The sequence below is a fragment of the Mobula birostris genome, chromosome 9 (assembly GCF_030028105.1).
Source record: "Mobula birostris isolate sMobBir1 chromosome 9, sMobBir1.hap1, whole genome shotgun sequence".
NCBI lineage: Eukaryota > Metazoa > Chordata > Chondrichthyes > Myliobatiformes > Myliobatidae > Mobula > Mobula birostris.
In genome coordinates, this window is record NC_092378.1 from 31029120 (window position 1) to 31056625 (window position 27506).

General features: G+C 43.7%; 1 protein-coding gene across 1 annotated transcript in view; it reads left to right on the forward strand.

The window, feature by feature from the left end:
* The first annotated feature begins 1304 nt into the window (after window positions 1-1304).
* slc23a4 (solute carrier family 23 member 4) overlaps window positions 1305-27506 on the forward strand; it is a 70889-nt gene continuing 44687 nt past the window's right edge. The window contains exons 1-4 of the mRNA XM_072269388.1: window positions 1305-1342; window positions 1864-2135; window positions 18460-18603; window positions 19418-19575. Of these exons, the coding sequence (XP_072125489.1) occupies window positions 2088-2135; window positions 18460-18603; window positions 19418-19575 (350 nt within the window). The 5' untranslated portion in view covers window positions 1305-1342; window positions 1864-2087. The remainder of the gene's footprint in view (window positions 1343-1863; window positions 2136-18459; window positions 18604-19417; window positions 19576-27506) is intronic.

The window sequence follows — 27506 nt, forward strand, 5'->3', positions numbered from 1 at the left end:
ACGAAGTTGGACATACCTGGATCCTAAATGATATATAATCACTCCTTCACCCTTTCGCCAGTTAGTGTCTTGAGTTAACTCTCTTTCCATTACCCTTACAGACAGTAAATTTCAAATCCAAAATACTCTGCACATTGAAGTTTCCTCACATTTCATGCGTGCCTTAGCCATTACTTCAATGCTGAGTCTCTTCATTGATGGCAACGATGTATACCCCAAAATCAGAAAATTTATCTCATGATGCTGTGAGATTTAATATCCAATAGTGCTTCTGAAGTTATCTGAGTGGACTTTGCTAAAAATACAAGCCCGTGTTGTAAAAGTAGATTCCAGAATTAGACTAAAATGAATAGGCATTTTTTTTAAAGCTTTAACTAACTGGAATTGAAGCAAAGAACGGCAAATTTAAAAATAGACTATAAGGAAATATCAGACATAAGCTACTTAGATGAGTGTTCATTGCCTCCACCCTAATAAAATAAATATTTCCTCCAGCTGACTCAATTAGGGGATTGACAATGAATGTTCTTATGTAGGGACATGCACATGTTCAGTACATCTGACTTACATTAGAGCTACTTCAGCTCTTCATCTCTGCTGCTACGATAGAATAAAAAGAACATAAGCATGAAAAGTATTTGGATTTACCTTTGATTAACTGAATAGTAGTAAATGTATTGCTTTTGGTGAGATTGGTTTCTCTCATACTTGTCACCGCTAGATAACTTATCTGTAAAACGTTATGAGATAGGCCCTTGTAATAATTTTGCTATTAATAATATACAGTATAGGGATAAATATTAACCCAAACACTTGGCATGTATCATTTAGTAGTTAATAATGACAAGATGATTAACCCTCCAATGTCAGTAACATTGATGGATTCTGATACATTTGTAACAGGGATACCATAAAAAGATCCCAACGTTCCAGGACTTCTGCAAATTAACCTGATATCTATGGATTTTGATGAGAATCAAACCAAAGAAAATAAATAGTCTGCTGTTCCTAAACCTATTGATATGTTATTTACCTGCTTTAATGTAAAAAAAATGTTTAAACTCACTTTTGGAGAATCAACTCATTTTTGGCTTAGCGAGGAATGAATTGCACCCTTGTTCTGATATTTCAATCAGAATCACTTATGATGCAAAGCTTCAGGGAACTGGATACCTTCCAGGTTTGCAAAGCAGTAGAGGAATGTTCATGTGATGGATGCTGAACACAGTCATTTTCTTTACTAGTAGCCAAGATATCAGAGTAATACTTCAGAAGCAATCTGTCCAGATTGCATCGTGAGGCAGAGTCTGTATCTTCTCCACGATTCATGATCCTAAGAGAGGTAACAAGGGCAACATCAGGAAGTGGAATAATGTTGAGGGAAGTTGCAATGTACAAACGTTATGCTAGAGTTTACATTCCTTGATTATAAGGGTACATTTTCAATGTCATGCTTTGATCTTTACAGCTAGTATTGTGCCCAACAATCCATAAAAGAAATTTAAAATATTCATTTTAGTCAGGCAGTGTTGAATTTCTGCATATTGTCTCTGAATCACTTTAGCTAAAGTATTGTTTCATTGATGCTCTGCCATAGTTTGTGTGTCAATCTACTTACTTGATCGTAGTAGAGTTGTATTTTCATGCCAGGTAGTAGGCATTTCAATCTGATTTTTCTACTCATCATAGTGGAAATGATTTCAATAAAATGTTTGATTGCAGTAATGTGGCTTGTTTAATTCACAATGGGTGGAGTTAGTTTGCTCAAATCAGCAAGACTAATGATTAATCAGTCTGTACAATACTGATCTGTTTGTTCTGTTCGAGCAGTACTATCTGAGGCTTCTACTGTGTCTTGTTCAGGCTTCCAATTTCCTACTCACACTGGAATGATGACATTCATCTAGAGGACCCCGGCGACCAAACTGCTAAGGTCCTGAGGGTGGAAAACTTGAAAGAAGATTTTGTAGAGAAATTTCAAAATAAGTTATATGGCTCTAATCAGAAATTACTTTGTAAATCGCAGTCTGCCATTCTGAAAATTGTTTGTAAGCAATTTCTACTACACATCTCTGCCTTGAATTGCTATGTCTTCAGAGAAAGAACTCAATGGATTGGATAATTATGGATATGTAGTAAGTATAATTTTATTTCGAGTGAAAACTCAAAAGTTAATTCCAAAGCAATATGTTCAATTGATTCTTTTGCTTGCTATCAAGGTTATTCACATGTTCTGCTTTATTATAGTGTTAGATGAAATTATATTTTCTCTGACCGTTTCATAGTAATTCCATTCCAAATACTAAAGGCAAGAATGTTGTCTAATACATGGCAAGTACTTGCCATGCCTCTGGACCCTGTCTCTAAATAAATTTACAAAATAAAATAGTGAGTAACCTTGTTGTATCTGGTTATATCAGTCTATTATTCACATGCATGATATCAAGAGATGTTTTATTCCCATTTATGCCTGACTGTAGAAATAGTTGAAATATCTAAAAGAGTCCTGTTCTTTACTCATGGGGATGATGACAATTATTATAATTCTGTTGATCATGATGTTATGTCTGCATCTGTTTACAAACCTCCTTTAGTGTCTCCTGGTGCATTTTGCCAAATGGTAGTTTCAGAATTGTTAGTTCTTGAAAATGTTGGTAGAAAAATCAGGCTATGTAGCATCATTCAAGAACTATAAATTAACTCCAGGAATGATCTTTGGAAGGCTATTCTGATGGCAATAAAACAATTCTGATTGAAGTTAGAAATGAAATTTCTTTTCATTGGCTTTTTATCTGTACTCAGCAATGAAGTTGAATCTAATCTAATCTGATGTCAGTACTGGCAGGGTCTGCAGGCCATTCTTCCTACACAACAAAACCTAGCTTCGTAAATAGCAGTGATGTTTCACTCGCAGGTGAGTTCAACACCTTTCATTCACGCTTTGAAAGGGAGAACAAAACTACACCTGCGTGAATCCCTGCAGCATCTGGTGACCCTGTGACCTCTGTCTCGGAGACCAACATCAGAACACTCACCAATTCACCAGGCATCCGGCCCTGGTGGTGTATCTAGTTGGGCTCTGAAAACTGGTGCCAGCCACTAGCAGGAGTGCTCAAGGAGATCTTCAATCTCTTACTAATGCAGTCATTTGTAACCCTTGCTTCAAAAGGGCAACAATCATACCAGTGTCCAAGAAAAAGCAGTGTGAGCTGTGTCTACGACTGTCGCCCAGTTGTACTCACACCAACTGTGATGAAGTGCTTTGAGAGGTTGGTCATGGCCAGAATCAACTCCTGCCTAAGCAAGGACCCAACTCGCTACAATTTGCCTCTCATCACAATGGGTCTACAGTGGATGCAATCTCACTGGCTATCCAGTGAGGAGGAGAAGATGGCAGTGTGACGCAGTACGCCTGGCCGATCCGAATGATATCAATATGTGTTAACTAGGGGCCGTGCACAATCCTGATTTGATGAAGACAGCTGTGAGAAACACGGAGGAACACCTGGAGAAACTTCTGAAATGCCTGTTTCACTGCCGCTGCTACTGTGCGTCGGGAACCTCCGGAGGGGAAGGCCCCAAATCCTCGGCTTTGCCGATTGCCTGTTGCCAGGGTCGGGGTCGAAGCACTCGGCAGAGATGGTGCTCGGTGCTCGGTGTCGGAGAGCTGGTTGGAAGCTCGGAGTTTTTGGACGGGCTCGGAGTCGGACTGTGGTCGGATGCTTCCAGGATGCTGCATCGGCAAGTTTGCAGCGCTAGAGGTTTACCGTCTGCGTGAGATGATGGGACTTTCGACAGACTTTGAGACTTTACCGCGCCCATGGTCTGTTCTTATCAAATTACGGTATTGCTTTGCACTGTTGTAACTATATGTTATAATTATGTGGTTTTTGTCAGTTTTTAAGTTGGTTTTTCATGTATTTCTGTGATAGCATTCTGGAAAAATATTGTATCAATTCTTAATGCATGCATTAATAAACGACAATAAAAGAGGACTGTGGACTAATCTAATCCACTCTGTCTTGGATCACCTGGACAGCAGCAGTATCTACATCAGGCTGCTGCTTATTGATAACAACTCAGTGTTCAACATAATCATTCCCTCAGTTCTAATCAACAAGCTCCAAAACCTGAGCCTCTGTACCTCACTCTGCAACTGGATCCTTGACTTCCACACTGGGAAACCACAGCCAGTGTGGACTGGAACTATCGTCTGTTCTTCGTTAACAATCAGCACTGACGCACCTCAAGGGCATGTGCTTAGCCCACTGTTCTACTCTCTCTACACCCACAACTGTGTGGCCAGGCGCAGATCAAATACCAGCTATTAATTTGCTGATGACACAACAATTGGCAGAATTTCAGATGGTGATGGGGAGGAGGACCAAGGAATTGATGGTGGACTTCAGGAAGGGGAAGTTGGAGGAGCACACTCTAGTCCTCATCGAGGGGTCAATAGTGGAAATGGTGAGCAGCTTCAGGTTCCTGGGTGTCAACATCTCTGAGGATCTACCCTGAGCCCAACATATTGATACAATTACCAGGAAGGCATGACAGCGGGTATATTTCATTAGGAGTTTGAGGAGATTTGGTATGTCACCAAACACTCGCAAGTTTCTACAGATGAACTGTGAAGAGCATTCTAACTGGTGCATCACCATGTGGTATGAAGGGGCCACTGCACAGGACTGGAAAAAGCTGCAGAAAGTTGTAAACTCAGCCAACTCCATCATGGGCACCAGACTCCCCAGCGTCAAGAACACCTTCAAAAGGCGATGCCTCATAAAAGTGGCATCCATCATTAAGGATACCCATCACCCAGTACTTGGCCTCTTCTCATCGCTGTCATCGAGGAGGAGGTACGGGAGCCTGAAGGCACACACCCAACACTTCAGGAATAACATTGGCCTGATGAAGGGTCTCAGCCCGAAACGTCGACTGTACTCTTTTCCATAGATGCTGCCTGGCCTGCTGAGTTCCTCCAGCATTTTGTGTGTGTTGATAACAATTTCCCCTCTACCATTAGATTTCTGAATGGGCAATGAACCCACAAACACCACTGCACTATTTTTCCTCTCTTTCTGCACTACTTAGTTAATTTGATTTTTATATATACTTCTTATTGTAATTTATAGCTTTTATTATACTTAACCCCGTTTTATTCAACCTTGTTCTGGCATCTCCTGCGACGACACTGGTGCCAAGCTGTATCAGCCCTTGCCCTTCCCTTGGACAACATTGGTGGCGTGGAAAGTGGAGACTTGCAGCATGGGCAACTGCCGGTCTTCCATACAACCTTGCCCAGGCCTGTGCCCTGGAGAGGGCACTCCAGCGTCACTTCACCGCGACGGCACAACACGGAAAGCAGCAGTCTACCGGTTATAAGCCTGTGCTCGACTGGCGTAGAGCAAGGCGCCAGGGGTTGCTTTTGATGGAGGGAGGGACCATCGCATCTCACTGGACAGCTACCGCCTGCCTCAGGCTGGGCAGCCCCCAGCCAATTAGGTGCTGTCCCGCCACAGTCTGCCCGCTCCACTGGGTACATGGGGCTTAGGGATACAAGTAGCCCGAACTGCGGACTGTAAACGCTGCACCAAGCACAACTAGAAGACAAAGAAGGAAGCCAGCACTCAGACTAGGATGCTGGAATATACGGACTATGACAACTGGTATATCAGATGACCTTTGGGAGATCAGCGACACACGCAAGACAGCAGTGATTAACAATGAACTGTCGAGACTCCAAGTGGACATTGCAACACTCCAAGAGACACGTCTCGCAGAATCAGGAACCCTACGTGAAAGAGACCATACCTTCTTCTGGCAGGGGAAGGGCTCAGACGAGACCAGAGAGCATGGTGTCGGCTTTGCCGTGAGGAACTCGCTGCTGAAGATGGTAGAGCCTGGCGAGACAGGGACAGAGTGGATTTTCTCACTTCGACTCCACACATCCGACGGGCCTGTCAACCTTGTCAGCGTCTATGCCCCAACCCTCTGTTCTGCGCAAGACACAAAGATTGAATTCTACGACCAGCTCTCAACGATGACACAGGAGATCCCAAGTCAGGAACAGTTGCTGTTACTTGGCGACTTCAACGCCAGAGTGGGCGCCGACCACGACTCCTGGCCAAGCTGCCTGGGACGGTATGGGACTGGCAGCATGAATGACAATGGGCAACGACTGCTCGAGCTTTGCATGCTCCACGAATTGTGTGTCACCAACACCTACTTCCAGACCAAAGCTCGGCACAAAGTGTCTTGGCTGCATCCCCGCTCCAAACACTGGCACCAGCTAGAGCTGATAATCACAAGATGCCGTCACCTGAGAAACGTGCTCATGACTCGCTCCTTTCGGAGTGCCGACTGCGACACAGATCACTCTCTGGTTTGCTGCAAGATCAGTCTTCAGCTGAAGAAGATGCACTGCGCCAAGCCTCCAGGCAAGCAGCGCATCGATGCCAGTAAGACACAACACCCAGACAAAGCTGCGGAGTTCATCAAGTCACTGGAGGATGCTCTCCTTGCAGACCCACCAGAAGGAGATGCCAGCAGAGATGGGATTCTCTCAGGGACACTATCCACAGCACTGTGCTCAAAGCCTTTGGGAAGAAACGGGGCAAGACATAGGACTGGTTTGAAGCGAGCTCAAGTAAGCTCACCACTGTCATCGAGGTGAAGCGTGTTGCACTACCAGAGCACAAACGCCACCCCACCCAGGTAACACTGCAAGCACTAAGGACAGCAAGAAGCAGGGCCCAGGAAACATCCAGATGCTGTGCAAATGACTACTGGCTACAACTATGCGAAAGCATTCAGTCATCATTTGACACAGGCAACATCCGTGGAGTGTATGAGGGGATCAAGAAAGCCATCGGGCCAACCCAGAGCAAGACAGCATCATTGAAAACCAGAACAGGCGAGACCATCAATGACAAAGGCAAGCAGGTGGAGAGATGGGTGGAGCATTACTCTGAACTCTTCTCCAGAGAAAACAGCATCTCAGACAGCGTGCTAGATGCCGTGGAATGCCTGCCTGTCATGGAGGAACTTGATGCATTGCCAACTGCCAAAGAGCTGAGTAAAGCCATTGACAGCCTGCCCACTGGGAAGGCACTAGGATTGGATGGCATTCCACCAGAGGCCATCAAATGCGCAAAGGGCGTCCTGCTAAACCACCCACACAAACTACTGTGCCAGTGCTGGACAGAGGGAGCAGTGTCGCAAGATATGAGAGACTGCAAAATTGTCACCATATATAAGAACAAAGGGGACAGAAGCGACTGTAACAGCTACAGGGGAATCTCCTTGCTGAGCATCGTTGGAAAGGTCATCACCCGCGTGGTCCTGAACAGACTGCAGAAAATAGCCGAAAGGGTATATCCCAAGTCTCAGTGTGGTTTCAGGTCAGAACGCTCCACAATCAACATGACCTTCTCCCTTCGACAGCTACAAGAGAAATGCAGAGAGCAAAGACAACCACTCTACATCGCCTTCATTGACCTTACGAAGGCCTTCGATCTTGTGAGCAGAGACGGCCTGTTCAAAATCCTTGCCAGGATTGGTTGTCCCCCGAGGCTGCTCAGGATAGTTCAGTCATTCCACACAGACATGAAGGGCATCGTTCAGTTCGACGGCTCTTCTTCAGAGGTCTTCAACATCCGCAGCGGTGTGAAGCAGGGCTGTGTGTTTGCCCCCACCCTGTTTGGCATCTTCTTCACAGTCATGCTGAAGCACGCCTTTGGAACATCAGCTGATGGTGTCTACCTCCACACCAGATCGGACGGGAGGCTGTTCAGTCTGTCCCGGCTGAGGGCAAAAACCAAGGTTCGTGAAGTACTCATCAGGGACATGTTGTTTGCAGACGATGCGGCACTGGCAACACACCCTGAAGAGCAACTGCAATGCCTCATGGACAGCTTCTCAAGAACCTTCCAGGACTTCAGCTTGACCATCAGCCTGAAGAAAACCAACGTGTTGGGCCAAGGCGTTGAGCACCCCCCCGCCATTATCATCAACAACTACGAGCTGGAGGTAGTTCACGAGTTTACATACCTTGGCTCCACCATCACGGACAGCCTCTCCCTAAACCCCGAGATCAATATTTGCCAGGCTGACAAAGAGAGTCTGGGAGAACAGAAAGCTGACGACGCACACCAAAGTTGCAGTCTACGGGGCCTGCGTCCTCAGCACACTGCTTTACAACAGCGAGACCTGGAGCCTATACTACAGACAAGAGTGGCTTCTCAACACCTTCCACCTTCGCAGCCTGAGACACATCCTGGTCATCACGTGGACTGACCGAGTCACCAACAATGAGGTCCTGGCCCGCGCCCAGATACCCAGCCTCTTCACCCTGCTCCAACAACACCGTCTCCGCTGGCTGGGCCACATACACCGCATGTCAGACGGGAGGATCCTGAAAGACCTGCTGTACAGGGAAGTGGCCTCCGGCAAGAGAGCACAAAGGCGGCCCCATCTTCATTTCAAAGACGTTTGCAAGAGAGACATGAAGTCACTGAACATGAACGTTGAGAGGTGGGAGGACATCGCAAGCGATCGCTCTCACTGGAGGCTGGAACTACGCAATGGTCTAAAAAGAGGAGAAGAGAAGCTGAGGCTTGCTGCTGAAGAAAAGCGCACTCATCGGAAAAACAGCACCAAGACAACACCGAAGGACAGCGCCTTCAAGTTGAGTCGCTGCAGCCGAGACTGTCACTCCCGTGTGGGACTCTACAGCCACAACAGACGCTGCTCTAACACAGACTGCAGCAAGACAGGCGCAGATCCATGGTCTCGCGAGACTAACGGATGCCACCAGCAGCTTTTATTATTATATATTGCAATGTACTACTGCCACAAACAACAAATTTCATGACATATGCCAGTGATGTTACATCTGATTTTGATTCTGACCAATATTTAAATACAACAGGTCCAAGTTTGGTTTAAATTTCCGAAACAAATTGCACACTTTTACTTTTAGCACATCTTTCATTCTCCCCAAATTAGTGAGGACTGTAGCTCATCCATTGATAGTGCACCCAGGAAGTATGCAGAAGAGGCAGGTTGTGATGTCAGTTCATGTAGAAAGGTAATTTAATGCTTTGATGGTAAACTGGACCAGGATAATTCAGTAAATATGTTAAGTATGCATAGATATCCCACTGTTTAGGAACTGGAAACCCCCAACCAGACATCCCACCTCTGCCTCAATTACTTGGGGGTTTATTTGGATGGGTTGAATAGAGAACTGATTGCCAGTTGCTAGGTGTGGGAGCAGGAGGAATTATCTTCCTTTAATTCCTTATATAGGGAACAGCAGACAGAATCATCATGGAAAATCGTACAGGTGATGCAAGGAGCAACTCACAGTATCCACAATTTCTGAGATACAAAGATAGCATTTCCTCATCATGCAGCTTTTATTCTACAGTGTCCACTGCAACAGTTCACCAAGGTTTCTTCAAACATCCAATATCTACTACCCAGCATTTCAGCAGCAAGTGCACTAACTGTACTTGACTTTTAGTCTGGAGATTGGTTTAATTAGTTAATGCCAGTTTTCCATGTACAAGATACATATAAATTGATTTAACTTTAAGTGGATTACCCTATTTATAAGATTCACCATTTAGGACAGGACAGGACATTCCCACATGCATGTGATATTCTCCATTGCCAGGCACTCACCTAATGATATCACTATTGACTCTCACTGAGATAAACTAGAGCTCAAAAGTGTGTTCTACACCCATTGTGGGCCTGTCACAGATCAACCACAGCATAGCTTCATGGCTCTTTTCATTATGTAAAAGCTGATAACACAACAAAGTTTGATTGGGCCTTCAGGACTTATTCCAGGCTGTTCAAAGACCTTGCAAGGTTCACAGTGATTTACAATGGGCAGTGATTGTTGAAGAAATTAGCTGATGATTTATAATTCCATAAAACCTCAGTGATGATAGCATCAACAATACCCATTGGCAGCCTTTCCAGGAAAGCATAGCTGGTTTGCAACAATCCCAGCGGCTGCCACACCAGTCTTGACACAGGATCTGATCCCCAAAGCCAAGTGGCTGTCCGACAGAGTTTCTCCAGCATTTTCTGTGTTCCTGCAGTAGTTTTCTTTTTGCCACACTAGTGAACATTGCACGTTGTGTGATGCAATGTATTCATGATGGGGATGCATTTCAACAGTACGAATATGTTCAGGATTGTTAATAATGCAATAATCAAGAACCTTAACAGTTGGGTCTAAAAATTTAACAACCCTGGTGCCTTTTCATTTTCACCAACTTGCATATGGGCATTGACGTTGTATCTTTGTGTTGCAGTGTTACACTGTTTATCTGTAGCTAAGCTGCTGAGCCTGTACTCTGAGTCCACATGGAGGAGCCACACAGTGGTGGCGCCAGAGACTTTTTCTTGCTGGTGCTACAGTGGGGCTGAATTACTCAGTGATGGTGCTGAGGGATCTGCTGTATAGTAATATGTATTCGCAAGCCAGACGCACAGCATTCAAAAGTCAGTTTCAAGCATTATGTGCCTACTATAAATGCCTCTGTTGATTCACAAGCAACAGCAATGGATAGATCTAATATAGAAGTGAACTGTTTCTGGGTCAACAGCATCGGAGACAACCCGGGCTACACAAAGCATAAACAAGCAAACCAACAGAGCATCTGACCCACAGCGCACAACGTGAATCACGCACCAATCCCGCAATCAGCGTCAAATGCGTGCTTTTCAACTGAAAAACATAACACTAACCCACAATGTCCACTGCTATTCGCATTACATAGACAGTAATGCCAAAAGATACACCATTATTAAAGTCAAATAAGGCGAACAACAGATGCAAGGCTTTACCAGGAGTTGGACAAATCGTACTCTGACCATGCAATATTTCAATTAATTCGGCTACTGAACTTAAAACAAAAATCAACAGATTCACCGCTTGGAAGTCTAAGCAAAACCGGTAGGCTCAATAGCAGTAAATGTAATATTTTAGGATTTGCAGGAAACATAAGGACTATGGGGTATCCACCGCAAAATAATAATAATAATCAGCATTAGTCTTGGCCCAAATTTTTTAAAAAATCAGCTGCCCTCACCATTGATGTTTTCAGAAGAGCACAATCCGTCTGTTGTTGTGATTGGTGGTGAAAGCGTCAATGATTTTCTGGATGTCAAGTGCTTTGGTCCTCCGGCTGTTTATGGCGAACAGAGCCAAGTTGCTGTTCCGAGCATCACCGCTGCTATTCCTTAGGTAATTTTTGAGGCGACTGAGACAAGAGAAACTCTGTTTTCAAGAGGCAGATGTCACAGGTAGAGTCAGTGATATGCAGATTAGTTTGTACAAATCTATAAATGCATCACGGTAGGGTCTCATTGGAGCTAGAAGTTCCGCTGTTTCATTCACTGTCTGTCCTTGCTAGAGACTCAACCACAGCTCTCACATACTCACAATTTTCTTGGACAATCTTTGCATGTCCTTTGTCAAGCATATTTCCCAATCTTTAACCGTCTTGTTTTCTCAATCTGAATTCGGCCCGTGCCTCCATAGCAAACTTATGAACTGCACTTACATGGTGGGTTTTGAACGCTGTTATAGCTTTCCACCAGTTGCGGTAACCGGTGACAGTGAAGGTAGACTCAGAATGGAACCCATGTCCTCCACACAGGAAATGCCTGCATGCAAAGCAGAAAGTAGTATCTTTCGTGATCGAATATTCCAGTCAGTCAAATCAGCCACGAATAAAACTCCTTTGCTGATTGCCAAACTGTTGCAAGCAGTGAAGGGTACTTTTTCAATGCTGGCCGACGGGGTCCTTCCTCAGGCTGCTGGCTAACATCACTAGCAGTATTCCCACTCGCACTGAGAGCAGCTTCATCCATGTTCTCTTCCGAATCCCGCTCCATTTCTGGTTCCTCTACTTCGCCCTCACACTTCTTCGATGAACTGCTGTCGTCCTCATCCCCACTTACTTCTTTCTGCATGGTGTGTGTGTGTGATCCGTTAGTCTCACAAGACCACGGATCTGCGCCTGGATGTATACTATCAATCTCTTGCGTGAGTGAGAGTGAGTGACATCACCACCTTAAGAGGTCATAGATCAGCTTAACTGATCTGAGGACAGCAACGGCAGGACATTGACAACGAATGAATAAACAGAAGTGTAGAGTGGATCTGACAGAGTTTATAACTTTATTGCTGCGTGGATGCTATGGTAATTGGGGGTGTTGTTTCACTAGATCATCTGGAAAAACAAGCAGTATTCAAAACTGCACAGAGAAAGCAAAGCAGCTGCAATATGTATGTGAAATTTCAGTTAATTTCTTGGTGGTGCTACGCTGGTGCTATTGCAATTTCTGCTGGGGCTATAGCACCAGCTAGCACCACCTTAGCGCTGCCCCCACAAGTAGCTCTTGCCCTAGATTGGTAAACAGGAGTTTGCTGTCCAGGCAATTGAAGAGGTAAACTACGGTTGGTGCTTACGGTTTTGTAAGAGAATGATGAGGATAAAAAGGAGGAGGAGAGGTTTCCCTTACACTTTGAAGGAGCAGACCGGGATTGGTGGTTTGCGATGTGTCACCTGAAAGTCCGTGGTGGGACCTGCATTGGTGTCCACATGAGAAGGGACATTAATTCACCAGGCAACCACTCAAGGGACTGCACTGACCATAGTGTGATATTTTGTAGAGATGTAGAGCACCAAAACACAGAGACAGCCCTTTTCTACCTAGTCCCATCTACCCACACTCAGACCATACCTTCAATATCCCTCTCATCAATTCAAATGTTGCATTTGAACCTGTATCCCCCACTTCTACTGGCAGCTTGTTCCACACTCTCATCACCCTCTGAATGAAGAAGTCATCCCCAACCGCCCTCCATCCTCCCCCAGTTCCCCTTAAATGTTTCAACTTTCACCCTAAACTTATAACCTCTAGTTCTAGTCTCACTCAACCTCAGGGGAGAAAACCTGCATATACAGTATTTACCCTATCTATACCCCTGATAATTTTCTATACCTCTCTAAGATCTCTCCTAATTCTCCCATACTCCAATGAATAAAGTCCTAACCTGTTCAACCTTTCCCTATAACTCAGGCCTTGAAGTACTTGCAGCATCCTTGTAAAATTTCTCTGAGCTCTTTCAAGCTTATTGATATCTTTTCTGTAGGCAGGTGACCAGAACTGCACACAATACTCCAAATTTGGCCTCACCAATGTCTTAGACATTGTCTTAGCTTCAGCAAACCAGCTCTATATTCAGTGTTTTGATTTATGAAGGCCAATGTGCCAAAAGCTCTCTTTATTATCCTGTATACTTGTGACCCTTCTCTCAGGAATTATTGGTCTGTATTCCCAGATGACTTGTTATACCGCACTCGTCAGTGCCCTACTACTCACCATGTAAGTCCTACCCTGGTTTATCATGCCAAAGTGCAACACCTCACGCTTGTCTGTATTAAATTCCATCTGCCATTTCTCAGCCCATTTTTCCAAATGGTCTAGATCCCGCTTAAAATCTGATAGCCTTCCTCGCTGTTCACTACACCTCCAAGCTTCATGTCATCTGCAAATTTGCTGATTCAGTTTGCTACATTATCATCTAAATCATTAATACAGATGATAAACAACAGTGAACCCAGCACTGTTCCCTGTAGGACACGGGCCTCCAATCAAAGAGACAACCATATACAACCACCCTGTCTTTTCACACTAAGACAATGCTGAGTCCAATTAACTACTTCATCCTGAATGCCAAGTGACTGAACCCTCTGGACCAGCCTTCCATTTGGGACTTGTTAAAAGCCTTGCTAAACACCCATCATCTTTTCTTCATTAAATGTCATTATAATCTCCTCAAAAATCTCCATAACATTGGTTAGATGCAATCTACCATGCACAAAACCATATTGACTATCGTTAGTCATGTCATGAATATCCAAATACTTCTATATACTGTCATTTAGAATTCCTTCCAATAATTTACCAATGACTGACGTCTTGCTCACTGGCCTATAATTTCCCATTTACTCTTAGAGCCCTTTTTGGATAATGGAACAACATTTACTATTTCCCCGTCCTCTACAGCTCACCCAAGGTTAAAGATGTTTTAAGTATTTCTGCCTGGGCAATTTCTACAAGATATACCAGAGCTGTGTTCTGTCCATATGCTAGTATGGGTCAGAGTGCTGGTGCACGACAGAGAGCAATCTTGCCAAGCTGTCATCATTCCACACCAGGAGCCTTCAGAAGATCCTCCGTATTTTCTGGCCAAGAAAGATCTCCAACCACACCTTGCTCCTTCAATGCCATCAAACATCATGAGGAAAGGTTGGAGATGGATTGGGCATGTGATGAGAAGAGAGACCAACTCCATCATTAAGACAGCATTTTATTGGACCCTGGAAGGCCAGAGGAAATGTGGGAGACCAAAGACAATGGTGCCATACTGTAGAAGCAGAAATGAGAATCCTGAACCACACCTGGGGCACAGTAGAGAGGATGGCCAGGGACAGACAGGGTTGGAGGACCTTCATTGCTTCCCTAAATGCCAATGGCGTAACAGGGCATAAGAATAAGTTAATGCGTTTCTGGGTTGGCCTCCCACAACATTCGAATGAACACCTCATCTGCTCCTGGGATTTATCCATCTTAATTTGTCTCAAGACAGGAAGCACCTTCTCTTCTCTAATCTGGATATGGTCCGTGACCTCACTACCCTTTTGCCTCTGTTCTGCAGACCTTGTGTCTGCCTTGCAAGTAATTACAGACACCAAAAAATAACTTAAGACCTCCCCCAACCCTCTTGGCTTCATGCATAGATGACCACACTGGCCATCAAGAGGACCAGTTTTGTTCCTGTGCTATCTTTTTGTTCTAGATTTGTCTATAGATGTTCTTGGGATTTCATTTCATTTTGTCTGCCAGAGCAACCCCATGTTCTCTTTTAGCGCTCCTGATTTCTCTCTTATGTGTTATCTTGCATTTCTTATACTCCTCACGTGCCTTGTTTAATCCTAACTGCCTATACTTGATATGTGACTCCTTCTTCTTAACAAGGGCCTCAATATGCAGGACTATAGTCCAGTGCAGTTTTTTATGTTGTTTTACGTAGTCTAGTGTAGGCTTGTGCTGTCTCACATAGTCTAGTGTAGTTTTGTGTTGTTTCATGTAGCACCATGGTCCTGGAGGAACGTTGTTTCGTTTTTACTGTGTACTGTACCAGCAGCTTATGGTTGAAATGACAATAAACTTGACTTGAAAAACCAAGGTTCCTTAAACCTGTCAGCTTTGTCTTTTATTTTAACATGAACACACAAATTCTGTACTCTCAATATTTCACTTTTGAAGGCTTCCCACTTGCCAAATATCCCTTTGCTAGAAAACAACCAGTCTCAGTCCAGATCCACACCTACCAGATCCACACCTACCAGATCTCTTTGGATGTGATCAGAATTGGTCTTTCTCCAATTTAGAATCTTAACTCAAGGATCAGTCCTATCTTGACGCTAGTTATTTTGAAGCTAATGAAATTATGATCACTAGATCCAAAGTGTTCCCCTACATAAACTTTTGTCACCTGTCCTGTCTCATTCTCTAGGAGGAGATCCAGTATTGTTCCTTTTCAAGTTGGGACCGCTACATATTGATTAAGGAAACTTTCATTTGACAAACTCTATCCCATCTGGTCTTTTTGCAGTATAGGAGTCCTATTCAATATGCAGAAAGTTAAAATTATCTAGTATTGCAACTTTATTTTTCTTGCAACTGTCTGCTCTCTTTCCACAAATTTGTTCCCCTATATCCTGCTGACTATCGGAAGGTCTATAATATACACTCAGTAATGTGGTCATCCCTTTCTTATTCCTCAGTTCTACTCATACTGCCTCACTAGATGAGCTCTCCAGTACGTTCTCTCTGAGTACTGTGTGACATTTTTCTCTGAGAAGTAATACTACCCCTCTCCCTTTAATCCCTACCCCTCTATCATGTTGAAAACAATGGAACCCTGGAACACTGAGCTGCCAGTCCTGCACCACCCACAACCAAGCCGCATTAATGGACTTAACATCATAATTCCATGTGCTTATCCATGCTCTAAATTCATCTGCCTTACGTACAAAACTCTTTGCATTGAAGTATGCACAACTCATACATTAGTTATGATGGCATGAACACTGACTTCTCTAACTTCTGTTAATACCCCACCTCCCCTTCATACCCCATGCCTTATTTATTTCTTTATTATAATAATTTTTTTTCTCTCTCTTTTCTCTCCCTCTGTCCCTCTCACTATACTCCTTGCCCATCCTCTGGGCTCCCCTCCCCTTTCTTTCTCCCTAGGCCTCCCGTCCCATGATCCTCTCCCTTCTCCAGCCTCATATCCCTTTGCCAATCACCTGTCCAGCTCTTGGCTCCATCTCTCCCCCTCCTGTCTTCTCCTATCATTTTGGATCTCCCCCTCCCCCTCCCACTTTCAAATCTCTTTCTATCTCTTCTTTCAGTTAGTCCCGACGAAGGGTCTCGGCCCGAAACGTTGACTGTACCTCTTCCTATAGATGCTGCCTGGCCTGCTGCGTTCACCAGCATTTTTTTGTGTGTTACTTGAATTTCCAGCATCTGCAGGTTTCCTCGTGTTTGCGTTCATAACATTAGTTCCTGTCTTTGTATGTTCTCTTAACATCTACCTTCCCCACAGTCACTCCACTTCCTGACCTGCCACTGGTTCCCACTCATCCCTGAAAATCTAGTTGAAAACTCCCGGAAGAGCACTAGCAAATCTTCCTGCAAGGATATTGGTCCCTCTCTAGTTCGGATGCAAACCATCCTGTTTGTACAGGTCTCGCCATCCCTGGAAGAGAACCCAATGATCCAAAAATCTGAATCCCTACTTGTTAGCTACATGTTAAGCTTCCTTATCTTCCTATTCACCTGGCACCTGGGAGGCAACACACCATCTGACAGCCTATCCCCCTAACCAGTGAATCCCTTATCACTATTGCTCTCTCCTTCCATTATGAACCACAGGACCAGACTAAGTGCCACTCAGTGTAATTGTGGTTCGAGTGCACTTTTGCTGGTCCTCAGACCATAGTAACATCATTTCAGACCCAGACCCAGAGCTGAGCCCTGCCTTCTCCACTCCTTGCCTCACAGTCACCTGATTTAGTGGTGCTGCTCACCATGAGGAAGGGTGTGAGCCAAGGATGTGGCATATTGCTGTCCTTGCAGAAAAAGACAAGTTCCCCACGTTTAAGTGTTTTGTTAGCTCATTAACAGGCCCGTCCTTACCAATGAGCCCACACTGCCCAATTACACCTGACTAACTCATCTGTCTTTGGGCTGTGGGAGGAAACTGGAGCTCCTGGAGGAAACCCACGTGGTGAGGGGAGAACGTACAACCTCACAGCCAGCAGTGAAATTCTACCCGGGCTGCCGCCGCTGTATTAGTGTAATGCTAACTGCTACATGGCTACACGTGGCACCTTTCTGTTTCTGTGGGGAGCAATCTGCCCACAGGCGGCACCTCTCTCTCTGTTCATGCTGCAGGGCATCTGCCGCCATGCAACATCGCCCTGTTCGTGCAGAGACATTAACTGCACAAGTGCAGCACTCCTTTGCTCATGAGCCATTCGGGGAAAGCAGCCCTCTGTCTATTGAGAACAGGAATCTGCTTACAAAGCACATCTTGCTGTACAGTAAGGAAAGCTATCCATTCCTATGTGTGTCTCTGCTGAAGGAGAATATCAATTTCAAATACTGATCACCACCATCTAGGTCATCCCATCTTCTTGCAGCTACCATAGGGAAGGAGGTATGGAAGTCTGACACCACCAAGTTCAAGAATAAACATTTCCCTTTAACTAGGTAGCTTCTGTTTGTGAGTAATGGAAGAAAATCAGCTATCAGACAGTAAGTTAACAAATTTCATGATGCATGCCGGTGATAATATACCTGATTCTGATACATGATCTACTGATGGCACAGACTGAAATGAAACTGACTACCACTTCTCTGTGGGAAGGGATGGGCTCAAATCTCCACACAGTCTTGGAAATACATTTTTTAAGATTTGAATTAAGGATTGATGATGGTGCAAAACTATACTCCAGCAATATTTTTAAGAAGAAAGTTAGAGGATAACAATCTCTTGAAATTATTTTACAGTACTTGGATATAACTTTTCAATTGCAGAAAGTTATACCACATTATCTATGTCATGACCATATGTATAGCAGATGAAACTGAATTCTATAAACCTTAATATACTTTGTTCTTCTACAGAGAGTCTGTTTCCTCAGCCAAATTCAGACACATTCATTGACTAATTATATTCTATTTCTTTTGATAAATGGTTATTCAAAAGAAGTGTGGCAAATTGTTTTGTTGTACAGTTCTCTTGAAATGATCCCAGTGGTAGAGATATTCTTTCTTATCATTTAGAATGAAAATGAAAGCACACATGATGCCAGCACACTGGAAAATGGAAACAGGAGGCCTCATTCATCAAAGAAAAATGCAGACAATATGCTATATCTTGTCACTGATAATCCTCCCTGGTACTTATGCATACTTCTTGGCACTCAGGTAAGAAATGCAGTGGGACTGGGAACAAACAAGAAAGAGAAAATATGAGAGGAGTGATTTACTTCTTATCTTAAACAAATTGTAGCCGCAATGTGCTCTCGGCTGCAGAAACATCCATCACTTGTCACCTAAAAGGATAAGAACTGTAAGTGCAAGGGACAGCCATGTTCCTCACCAAGTATTCCCACATCCTGGTTTGAGGATATATTTGCTTTCTATTGTCCTGTTAAATATTTGTAATTACTCAATCTCTCAGTATTGTGGGAGTTATTTTAATATAGAGCCACAGTTCAAGGAGAAGCAACTCCTCAAAAGAAGCCAGCAGTAGTGATGAAGTAAACAGAAAGGCAGTTGCCAAGCAATTTATCAACCAATAAACCAACAATCATTGATTTTATGGAGACAACCATTGTATCCATTTAACTTACAATTAAATTCAACTGAAAACAAAACTTACAGGGTAATAATCCATGAATGTTTTTAGTGCTTTTAATTGAGGAATAATTATAGGCAGGGACCCCCCTCCCCCCCCCCCAGAGAACTTGTACTCTTTAAGTTTTACTTCTCAGTTGTTTACATCCATTTCAATATCCTTCTGCAAAACGACATTGCCTCTGCACGACAGAGAAGGTTGTCCATCGTGGAACAACAGAGAACTGCTTTACATACCTGGCAGACAAACATGTTCCCCCAATATTAGAAAGACAGGAATCTAGGAAGAATGGAAAGAGAAACAAGTTGTGGTTTGGTAGCAATCTTATAGAAATTTATGAATGACTGATTAAAATGTTGTTTATAATGATGTTTTCTCCAGCATTACCTGACGGCTTTGGGCGGAATGGTTGCCATTCCCCTCCTTCTGTCCCGGGAGATCTGTTTGCAACATGATCATCTCACCCAAAGCCACCTTATTAGCACCATATTTTTTGTGTCGGGAATGTGCACATTACTTCAAGTTCTTTTTGGGGTCAGGTAAGTCACTATTTTAATATTTCTCCAGTGCATAATAGTAAGGAAAGTTTTTACACTTATTGAGTCATAGAATACTGCAGCACAGAAACAGGCCTTTTGGCCCATCTAGTCTGTACCATACTGTTATTCTGCTGAGTCCCGTTGACCCACACCTGGACCATAGCCGTCTATAACCCAATTATCCAAACTTCTCTTAAACGTTGCAATCAAACCTACAATCCACTACTTCCACTGGCAGCTCGTTCCATACTTGCTCCACCCACTCAATAGACATTTATCAACCTTCATTGTAAACTCCTCAGAAAACTCAATAAAATTGGTTTGACACAATCAACCACACACAAAGCCGTACTGAATATCCTTAATCAAGCCCTGTCTATGCAAATAATTAGTGTATTGTGTCCCTTAGAATACCTTCCAATAATTTACCCACTACTGACGTCAGCCTCACCAGCTTTATAATTTCTTACATTATTCTTAGACCCTTTCTTAAACAATGGAACAACATTAGCTATCCTTCAGTCCTCCAGCACCTTACCTGTGGTTAAGTATGTTTTAATTACCTCTGCTAGGGCCCCTGCAGTTTCTGCTTGAGCCTCCCACAAAGTCCGAGGGGTGGGGGGTGGGGGGTAGAAACACCATGTCTGGTCCTAGGGACTTATCCATCCTAATTTTCCTCAGGACCGCAAACATCTCCAAGTTGAAAAACAAAGTTTGTGATCCCTTTGCAGTTACCTGGTTTACTGCATTAATTACTCATAAAATGTGATCTGATCTTAAGCTAAGTCACAATAATAGACAAATGTAATCAGTCTAAACTAATAACACAGAAACAATTGTACTTTTCATGTCTTTATAGAACACGTTGTTTAATCATTCACGGTCCAGTCTGGAAATGTATGTGAAACTTTGTATTTAATAACTGGTAGAAACTCCTCGAGCAGCAATAACCAGCACCAAACATTTCCTGTAGCTCCTGATCAGACTTGCACAAATGGCGAGGAGGAATGTTAGACCATTCCTCCATACAAAACTGTTCCAGTTCATCAATTTTTCTGGGATACTTTGCATGAACAGCCCTCTTCAGATCATGCCACAGCACCTCAATTAGGTTAAGGTCTGGACTCTGACTTGGCCATTCCAAATTAAGAGTTTTGACCAGCGGACAATCCAGACATTGAAAGTTTGGGGAGGAGGGGACTTCAATCAGGTCCACTGCCCGAGGATAAAAGGCAGCAGTGGGTTGGTACAGTGAAAATGAGCTTTGACCAAGCAAATTAAAGGAGGGCAGGCAAGCGCAGCGGCCGTTGTCTGAGAGGACAGAGTGGTGATCTTGAGGCTTTAGCTCTTCGAGGCTTCCACGAAGACAGGCTTCAATCAGAGAAAGCGAAGGAAAGAAAAGCTCAAATTTTTCATTTTCTTCTTTGTATTTGCTCAGCTAGGAGGGAAGAGATGCAAGGCAGGATAGTGGAATGCTTCTCTTGTGGGATGTGGGAAGGCAGGGAGCCCTCCAGTGTCCCTGACAACTACAACTGCAAGAAGTGCATCCAGCTGCAGCTTCTAACAAACCACGTTAAGGAGTTGGAGCTGGAACTGGATGAACTCTAGATCATTCCGGAGGCTGAAGGGGTGATGCATAAGACATATAGAGAGATAGTTACACACAAGATGCAGGACACAGGAAACTGGGTGACGGTCAAGAAGGGGAAGGGGGTTAAGGATAGTGCAGAGTAACCCTGTGGCCATCCCCCTCAACAAAGGTATATCACTCTGGATACCATCGGCGGGATGACTTAACAGAGGAAAGTCGCAGTGGTCGGTCTCTAGAACTGGGTCTGCCTCTGTGGAAGGGAAGGAGGGGAGAAGAGGCATGCTGTGGTGTTAGGGGATTTGTTAGGTTCTGTGGGCAAGAACGAGATTCCCAGATGGTACGTTGCCTCCTGAGTACCAGAGTCTGGGATATCTCAGATCAGGTCCTCGGCATTCTTAAGAGGGATGGTAAACAGCCAGAGGTCATGGTCCATGTAGGTATCAAAGACATGGTTAGGGTGAATGATGAGGTTCTGCATAGGGAGTTCAGGGAGTTAGGTGCTAAGTTAAAGGGCAGGACCTCCAGGGTTGTGATCTCAGGATTGCTACCCGTGCCACGTGGTAGTGAGGACAGAACTAGGAAGATTATGTAGTTTAATACATGGCTAAGGAGTTGGTGTAGGAGGGAAGGCATAAGATTTTTGAATCACTGGGCTCTCTTCCAGGGAAGGTGGGACCTATACAGAAGGGACGGTTTGCATCTGAACTGGAGGGGGACTAGTATCCTCGCGGGAATGTTTGCTAATGCTGCATGGCGGGGTTTAAACTAGAGTTGCAGGGGGATGGGAACCAGTGGAGAAAGTGTGGAGGCAAATGTGGCAAGACCTCAGAGACAAAGTTAGGACTCAAAAGGTTGAGCATGGTGCAACTTGTGCCCTGAGCTGCCTATATTTAAATGCAAGAAGTACTATAGGAAAGGTAGATAATAGTGCTGAAGATGAGGGAGCTGGTTTACAAACGGAGGCAATGTGTAGTGAGGAGAGGCTGTTGATAGGGCAAAATTGCAGTCAACAAGATAAGTTCCAACAGAAAAGGTGGACAAAATTGAAAAGGGTGAATACAGGACTGAAGGTATTGTATTTGAATGCATGCAGTAAATGGAATAAGGTAGATGATCTTATAGCACAATTGCAGATTGGCAGGTATGTAGGTATCACTGAATCATGGCTGAAAGAAGATTACAGTTGTGAGCTTAATACCCAAGGATACACATTGTACCAAAGAACAGGCAGGAAGACAAGGAGGTGGCATTGCTCTGTTGGTAAAAAATGATATCAAATCATTAAAAAGGGGTACATAAGGTCAGAAGCTGTTGAATCATTGTGGATAGAACTAAGGAACTGCAAGGATAAAAAGACCCTGATGGGAGTTATATAAAGACCTCCAAACAGTAGTAAGGATGTTGCCTACAGATTATAAAGGGAGATAGAAAATGTATGCCAAAAGGGCAATGTTACAATTGTCCTGGGGGACTTCAATATGCAGATAGATTGGGAAAATCAGGTTGGTGCTGGATTCCAGGAGAGGGAATTTCTAGAGTGCCTATGAGATGGCTTTTTAGAGCAGCTTGTGGTTAAGTCCACTAAGGGATCAGCTATTCCAGATTGGATGTTGTGCAAAGAACAGGAATTGATTAAAGAGTTTAAGATAAAAGAACCCTGAGGGTCAAGTGATCATGATCAAATTCACCATGAAATTTGAGAAGAAGAAGCTAAAGTCAGATATATCAGTATTACAGTGGAGTAAAGGAAGTTACAGAGGCACAAGAGAGGAGTTGGTCAGTATTGATTGGAAAATAACACTGACGGGGATGACAGCAGAGCAACAATGGCTGGAATTTCTGGAAGCAATTTGGAGGGCACAGGATATATACATCCCAAAGAGGAAGAGGTACTCTAAAGGAGAGATGACACAACCATAGCTAACAAGAGGAGTCAAAGCCAACATAAGGATACACAAGGAAGTAGCCCAAGAAATAGTGGATGCATTAGTGATAATTTTTCAAAACTCGTTAGATTCTGGACTAGTTCCTGAGGGTTGGAGGGTGGCTAATGTAACTCCACTTTTTAAAAAAGGAGGGAGAGAGAAACCGGGGAATTATAGACCAGTTAGCCTAACGTCGGTGGTGGGGAAACTGCTGGAGTCAGTTATCAAGGATGTGATAACAGCACATTTGGAAAGCGGTGAAATGATCGGACAAAGTCAGCATGGATTTGTGAAAGGAAAATCATGTCTGACGAATCTCACGGAATTTTTTGAGGATGTAACTAGTAGAGTGGATAGGGGAGAACCAGTGGATGTGGTATATTTGGATTTTCAGAAGGCTTTTGACAAGGTCCCACACAGGAGATTAGTGTGCAAACTTAAAGCACACGGTATCGGGGGTAAGGTATTGGTGTGGGTGGAGAGCTGGTTAGCAGACAGGAAGCAAAGAGTGGGAATAAACGGGACCTTTCCAGAATGGCAGGCGGTGACTAGTGGGGTACCGCAAGGCTCAGTGCTGGGACCCCAGTTGTTTACAATATATATTAATGACTTGGATGAGGGAATTAAATGCAGCATCTCCAAGTTTGCGGATGACACGAAGCTGGGTGGCAGTGTTAGCTGTGAGGAGGATGCTACGAGGATGCAGGGTGACTTGGATAGGTTGGGTGAGTGGGCAAATTCATGGCAGATGCAATTTAATGTGGTTAAATGTGAGGTTACCCACTTTGGTGGCAAGAACAGGAGAACAGATTATTATCTGAATGGTGGCCGATTAGGAAACGGGGAGGTGCAACGTGACCTGGGTGTCATTATACAGCAGTCATTGAAAGTGGGCATGCAGGTACAACAGGCGGTGAAAAAGGCGAATGGTATGCTGGCATTTATAGCGAGAGGATTTGAGTACAGGAGCAGGGAGGTATTACTGCAGTTATACAAGGCCTTGGTGAGACCGCACCTGGAGTATTGTGTGCAGTTTTGGTCCCCTAATCTGAGGAAAGACATCCTTGCCATAGAGGGAGTACAGAGAAGGTTCACCAGATTGATTCCTGGGATCGCAGGACTTTCATATGAAGAAAGAATGGATGAACTGGGCTTGTACTCGTTGGAATTTAGAAGATTGAGGGGGGATCTGATTGAAACGTATAAGTTCCTAAAGGGATTGGACAGGCTAGATGCAGGAAGATTGTTCCCGATGTTGGGGAAGTCCAGAACGAGGGGTCACAGTTTGAGGATAGAGGGGAAGCCTTTTAGGACTGAGATTAGGAAAAACTTCTTCACACAGAGAGTGGTGAATCTGTGGAATTCTCTGCCACAGGAAACAGTTGAGGTCAGTTCATTGGCTATATTTAAGAGGGAGTTAGATATGGCCCTTGTGGCTACGGGGGTCAGGGGGTATGGAGGGAAGGCTGGGGCGGTGTTCTGAGTTGGATGATCAGCCATGATCATAATAAATGGCAGTGCAGGCTCGAAGGGCCGAATGGCCTACTCCTGCACCTATTTTCTATGTTTCTATGTTTCTATAAAAGCCAAAGACAGGGCATATAATTGAGCAAAAATTAGTGGGAAGTTAGAGAATTGGGAAGCTTTTAAAAAGTAACAGAAGCCAACTAAAAAAGTTATTAAGAAGGTAAAGATGGAATATGAAAGTAAGCTAGCCAATAATATTAAAGAGGATACCAAAAGTTTCTTCAGGTACATAAAGTGTAAATAGAGGCAAGAGTGGATATCAGACCACTGGAAAACAATGATGGAGAGGTAGAAATGGAAGACAAAGAAATGGTTGATGAACTGAATAAGTATTTTGCATCAGTCTTCACTGTGGAAGACACTAGAGGTATGCCGGAAGTTCTAGGTGTCAGGATCATGAAGTATGTGAATTTATCGTAACTAGAGAGAAGGTTCTAGGGAAACTGAAAGGTCTGAAGGTACATAAGTCACCTAGACCAGATGATGTACACCCCAGAGTTCAAGAAGATGTGGCTGAAGAGATTGTGGAGGCATTAGTAATAATCTTTCAAGAATCACTAGATTCTGGAATGGTTCTGGAAGACTGAAAATTTGCAAATGTCACTCCACTCTTCAAGAAGGGAGAGAGGCAGAAGAAAGGAAACTATAGGCCAGTTAGTTTGACCTCAGTAGTTGGGAAGATGTTGGAGTTGATTATTAAAGATGAAGTCTCAGGGTACTTGGAGGCACATGATAAAATAGGCCATAGTCAGCATGGTCTCCTCAAGGGAAAATCTTGCCTGACAAATCTGTTGGAATTCTTTGAAGAAATAACAAGCAGGATAGACAAAGGAGAATCAGTTGATGTTGTGTATTTGGGTTTTCAGAAGGCCTTTGACAAGGTGTCACACATGAAGCTGCTTAACAAGCTATGAGCCCATAGTATTACAGGGAAGATTCTAGCATGGATAAAGCAGTGGCTGATTGACAGGAGGCAAAGAGTGGGAATAAAGGGAACCTTTTCTGATTGGTTGCCAGTGACTAGTGGTGTCCCACAAGGGTTTGTGTAGGGACTGATTCTTTTCACGTTATACACTTTGTCAATGATTTGGATGATGGAATTGATGGCTTTTTTGCAAGGTTTGCAGATGATATGAAGATAAGTGGAGGGACAGATAGTTTTGTGGAAGTAGAGAGGATACAGAAGGACTTAGATTAGGAGAATGGGCAAAGAAATAGCAGATGGAATACAGTGTCAGGAAGTGTATGGTCATGCACTTTGGTAGAAGAAATGAAAGGGTTCACTATTTTCTAAATGGAGGGAAAACACTGTGGTACAAAGGGACTTGGGAGTCCTTGTGCGTGATTCCCTAAAGGTTAATTTGCAAGTTGAGTCCTTTGGTGAGGAAGGCAAATGCATTATTAGCAGTTATTTCAAGAGGAATAGAATAAAAGCAAGGATGTAATGTTGAGACTTTATAAAGCCCTGATGAGGTCTCACTGAGAGTATTGTGAGCAGCTTTGGGCCCTTATCTTAGAAAGGATGTGCTGAAACTGGAGAGCGTTCAAAGAATGATTCCTGGATTGAATGGCTTGACATATGAAGAGTGCTTGATGGCTTAAGGCCTGTATTCGCTGAAATTCAGAAGAATGAGGGGTGCCCTCATTGAAATTTATTGAATGGCGAATGGTTGTGATAGAGTGGATGCGGAGAGGATGTTTCCTATGGCGGGGGAGTCTAAGACCAGAGGTCACAGCCTCTGAATAGAGGAGTGTCATTTTAGAATGGAGATGTGGAGGAATTTATTTAGCCAAAGAACAGTGAATCTGTGGAAATCTTTGCCACAGGCAGCTGTGGAGGCCAAACCTTGATGCATATTTAAGGCAGAGGTTGATAGATTCTTGATTGGTCAAGGCATTAAGGGATATGGGCAGAAGGCAGGAGACTGGGACTGAGAAGAAAATTGAATCAGCCTAGATAAAATGGTGTAATTTTGCTCCTATATCTTATGGTCTTCTTCTTTTTAAACCATTCTGTTGTTGATTTACTCTTGTATTTTGGGTTATTGTCTTGTTGCATCATCTAAATTTTATTAAGCTTCAGGTGACGGACTGCTACCCTGACAATCTCCTGTAAAATGTCTTGACACAATTTTGAATTAATTGTTCCCTCAATGATGGCAAGCTGTCCAGGGACTGAAGCAGTAGATCAGCCCCAAACCATGATGCTCCTTCCACCATACTTCCTAGTTAGACTGAGGTTTTGGTGTTGGTGTGCAATGCCCTTTTCTGCCAAAAAGTTCAACTTTAGTCTCATCTGTCCACAGAATGTTGTCCCAGAAGCGTTGTGGAACATCCAGGTGGTCTTTTGCAAACTTGAGACTTGCAGCAATGTTTTTCTTGGAGGGAAGTGGTTTCCCCTGTGGTGTCCTTCCATGAACACCATTTTTGTTTGGTGTTTTTCTTATAGTGGACACATAAACAGAGACTTTAGCGAGTTCTAGAGATTTCTGCAGGTCTTTTGCTGCTACCCTTGAGTTCTTTTTCACCTCCTTCAGCATAGCATGTTGTGCTCTTGGTGTGATCTTTTCAGGGCATCTACGAGGGAGAGTAGCAACAGTACTGGATTTTATCCATTTGCAGACAATTTCTCTCACTGTGGACTGATGAACACTCAGGTCTTTAGAAATGTTTTTGTAGCCTTTTCCAGCTTCATGCATCTTAAAGAGAGAACATAAACAAAGGAGATTAAATATTAGGTGGTGTATCCACTGGAATATAGATTGTGAAAAGGTTAGATGATTAAAGGTATTAAGATTTTGAATTAATAGGGTAGATAGCTTCTTCCAGTCCAGAAAAGGTTACGAACTATTAAAATTATAGCCAGGCCATGCTGCAAAGAGACTAGG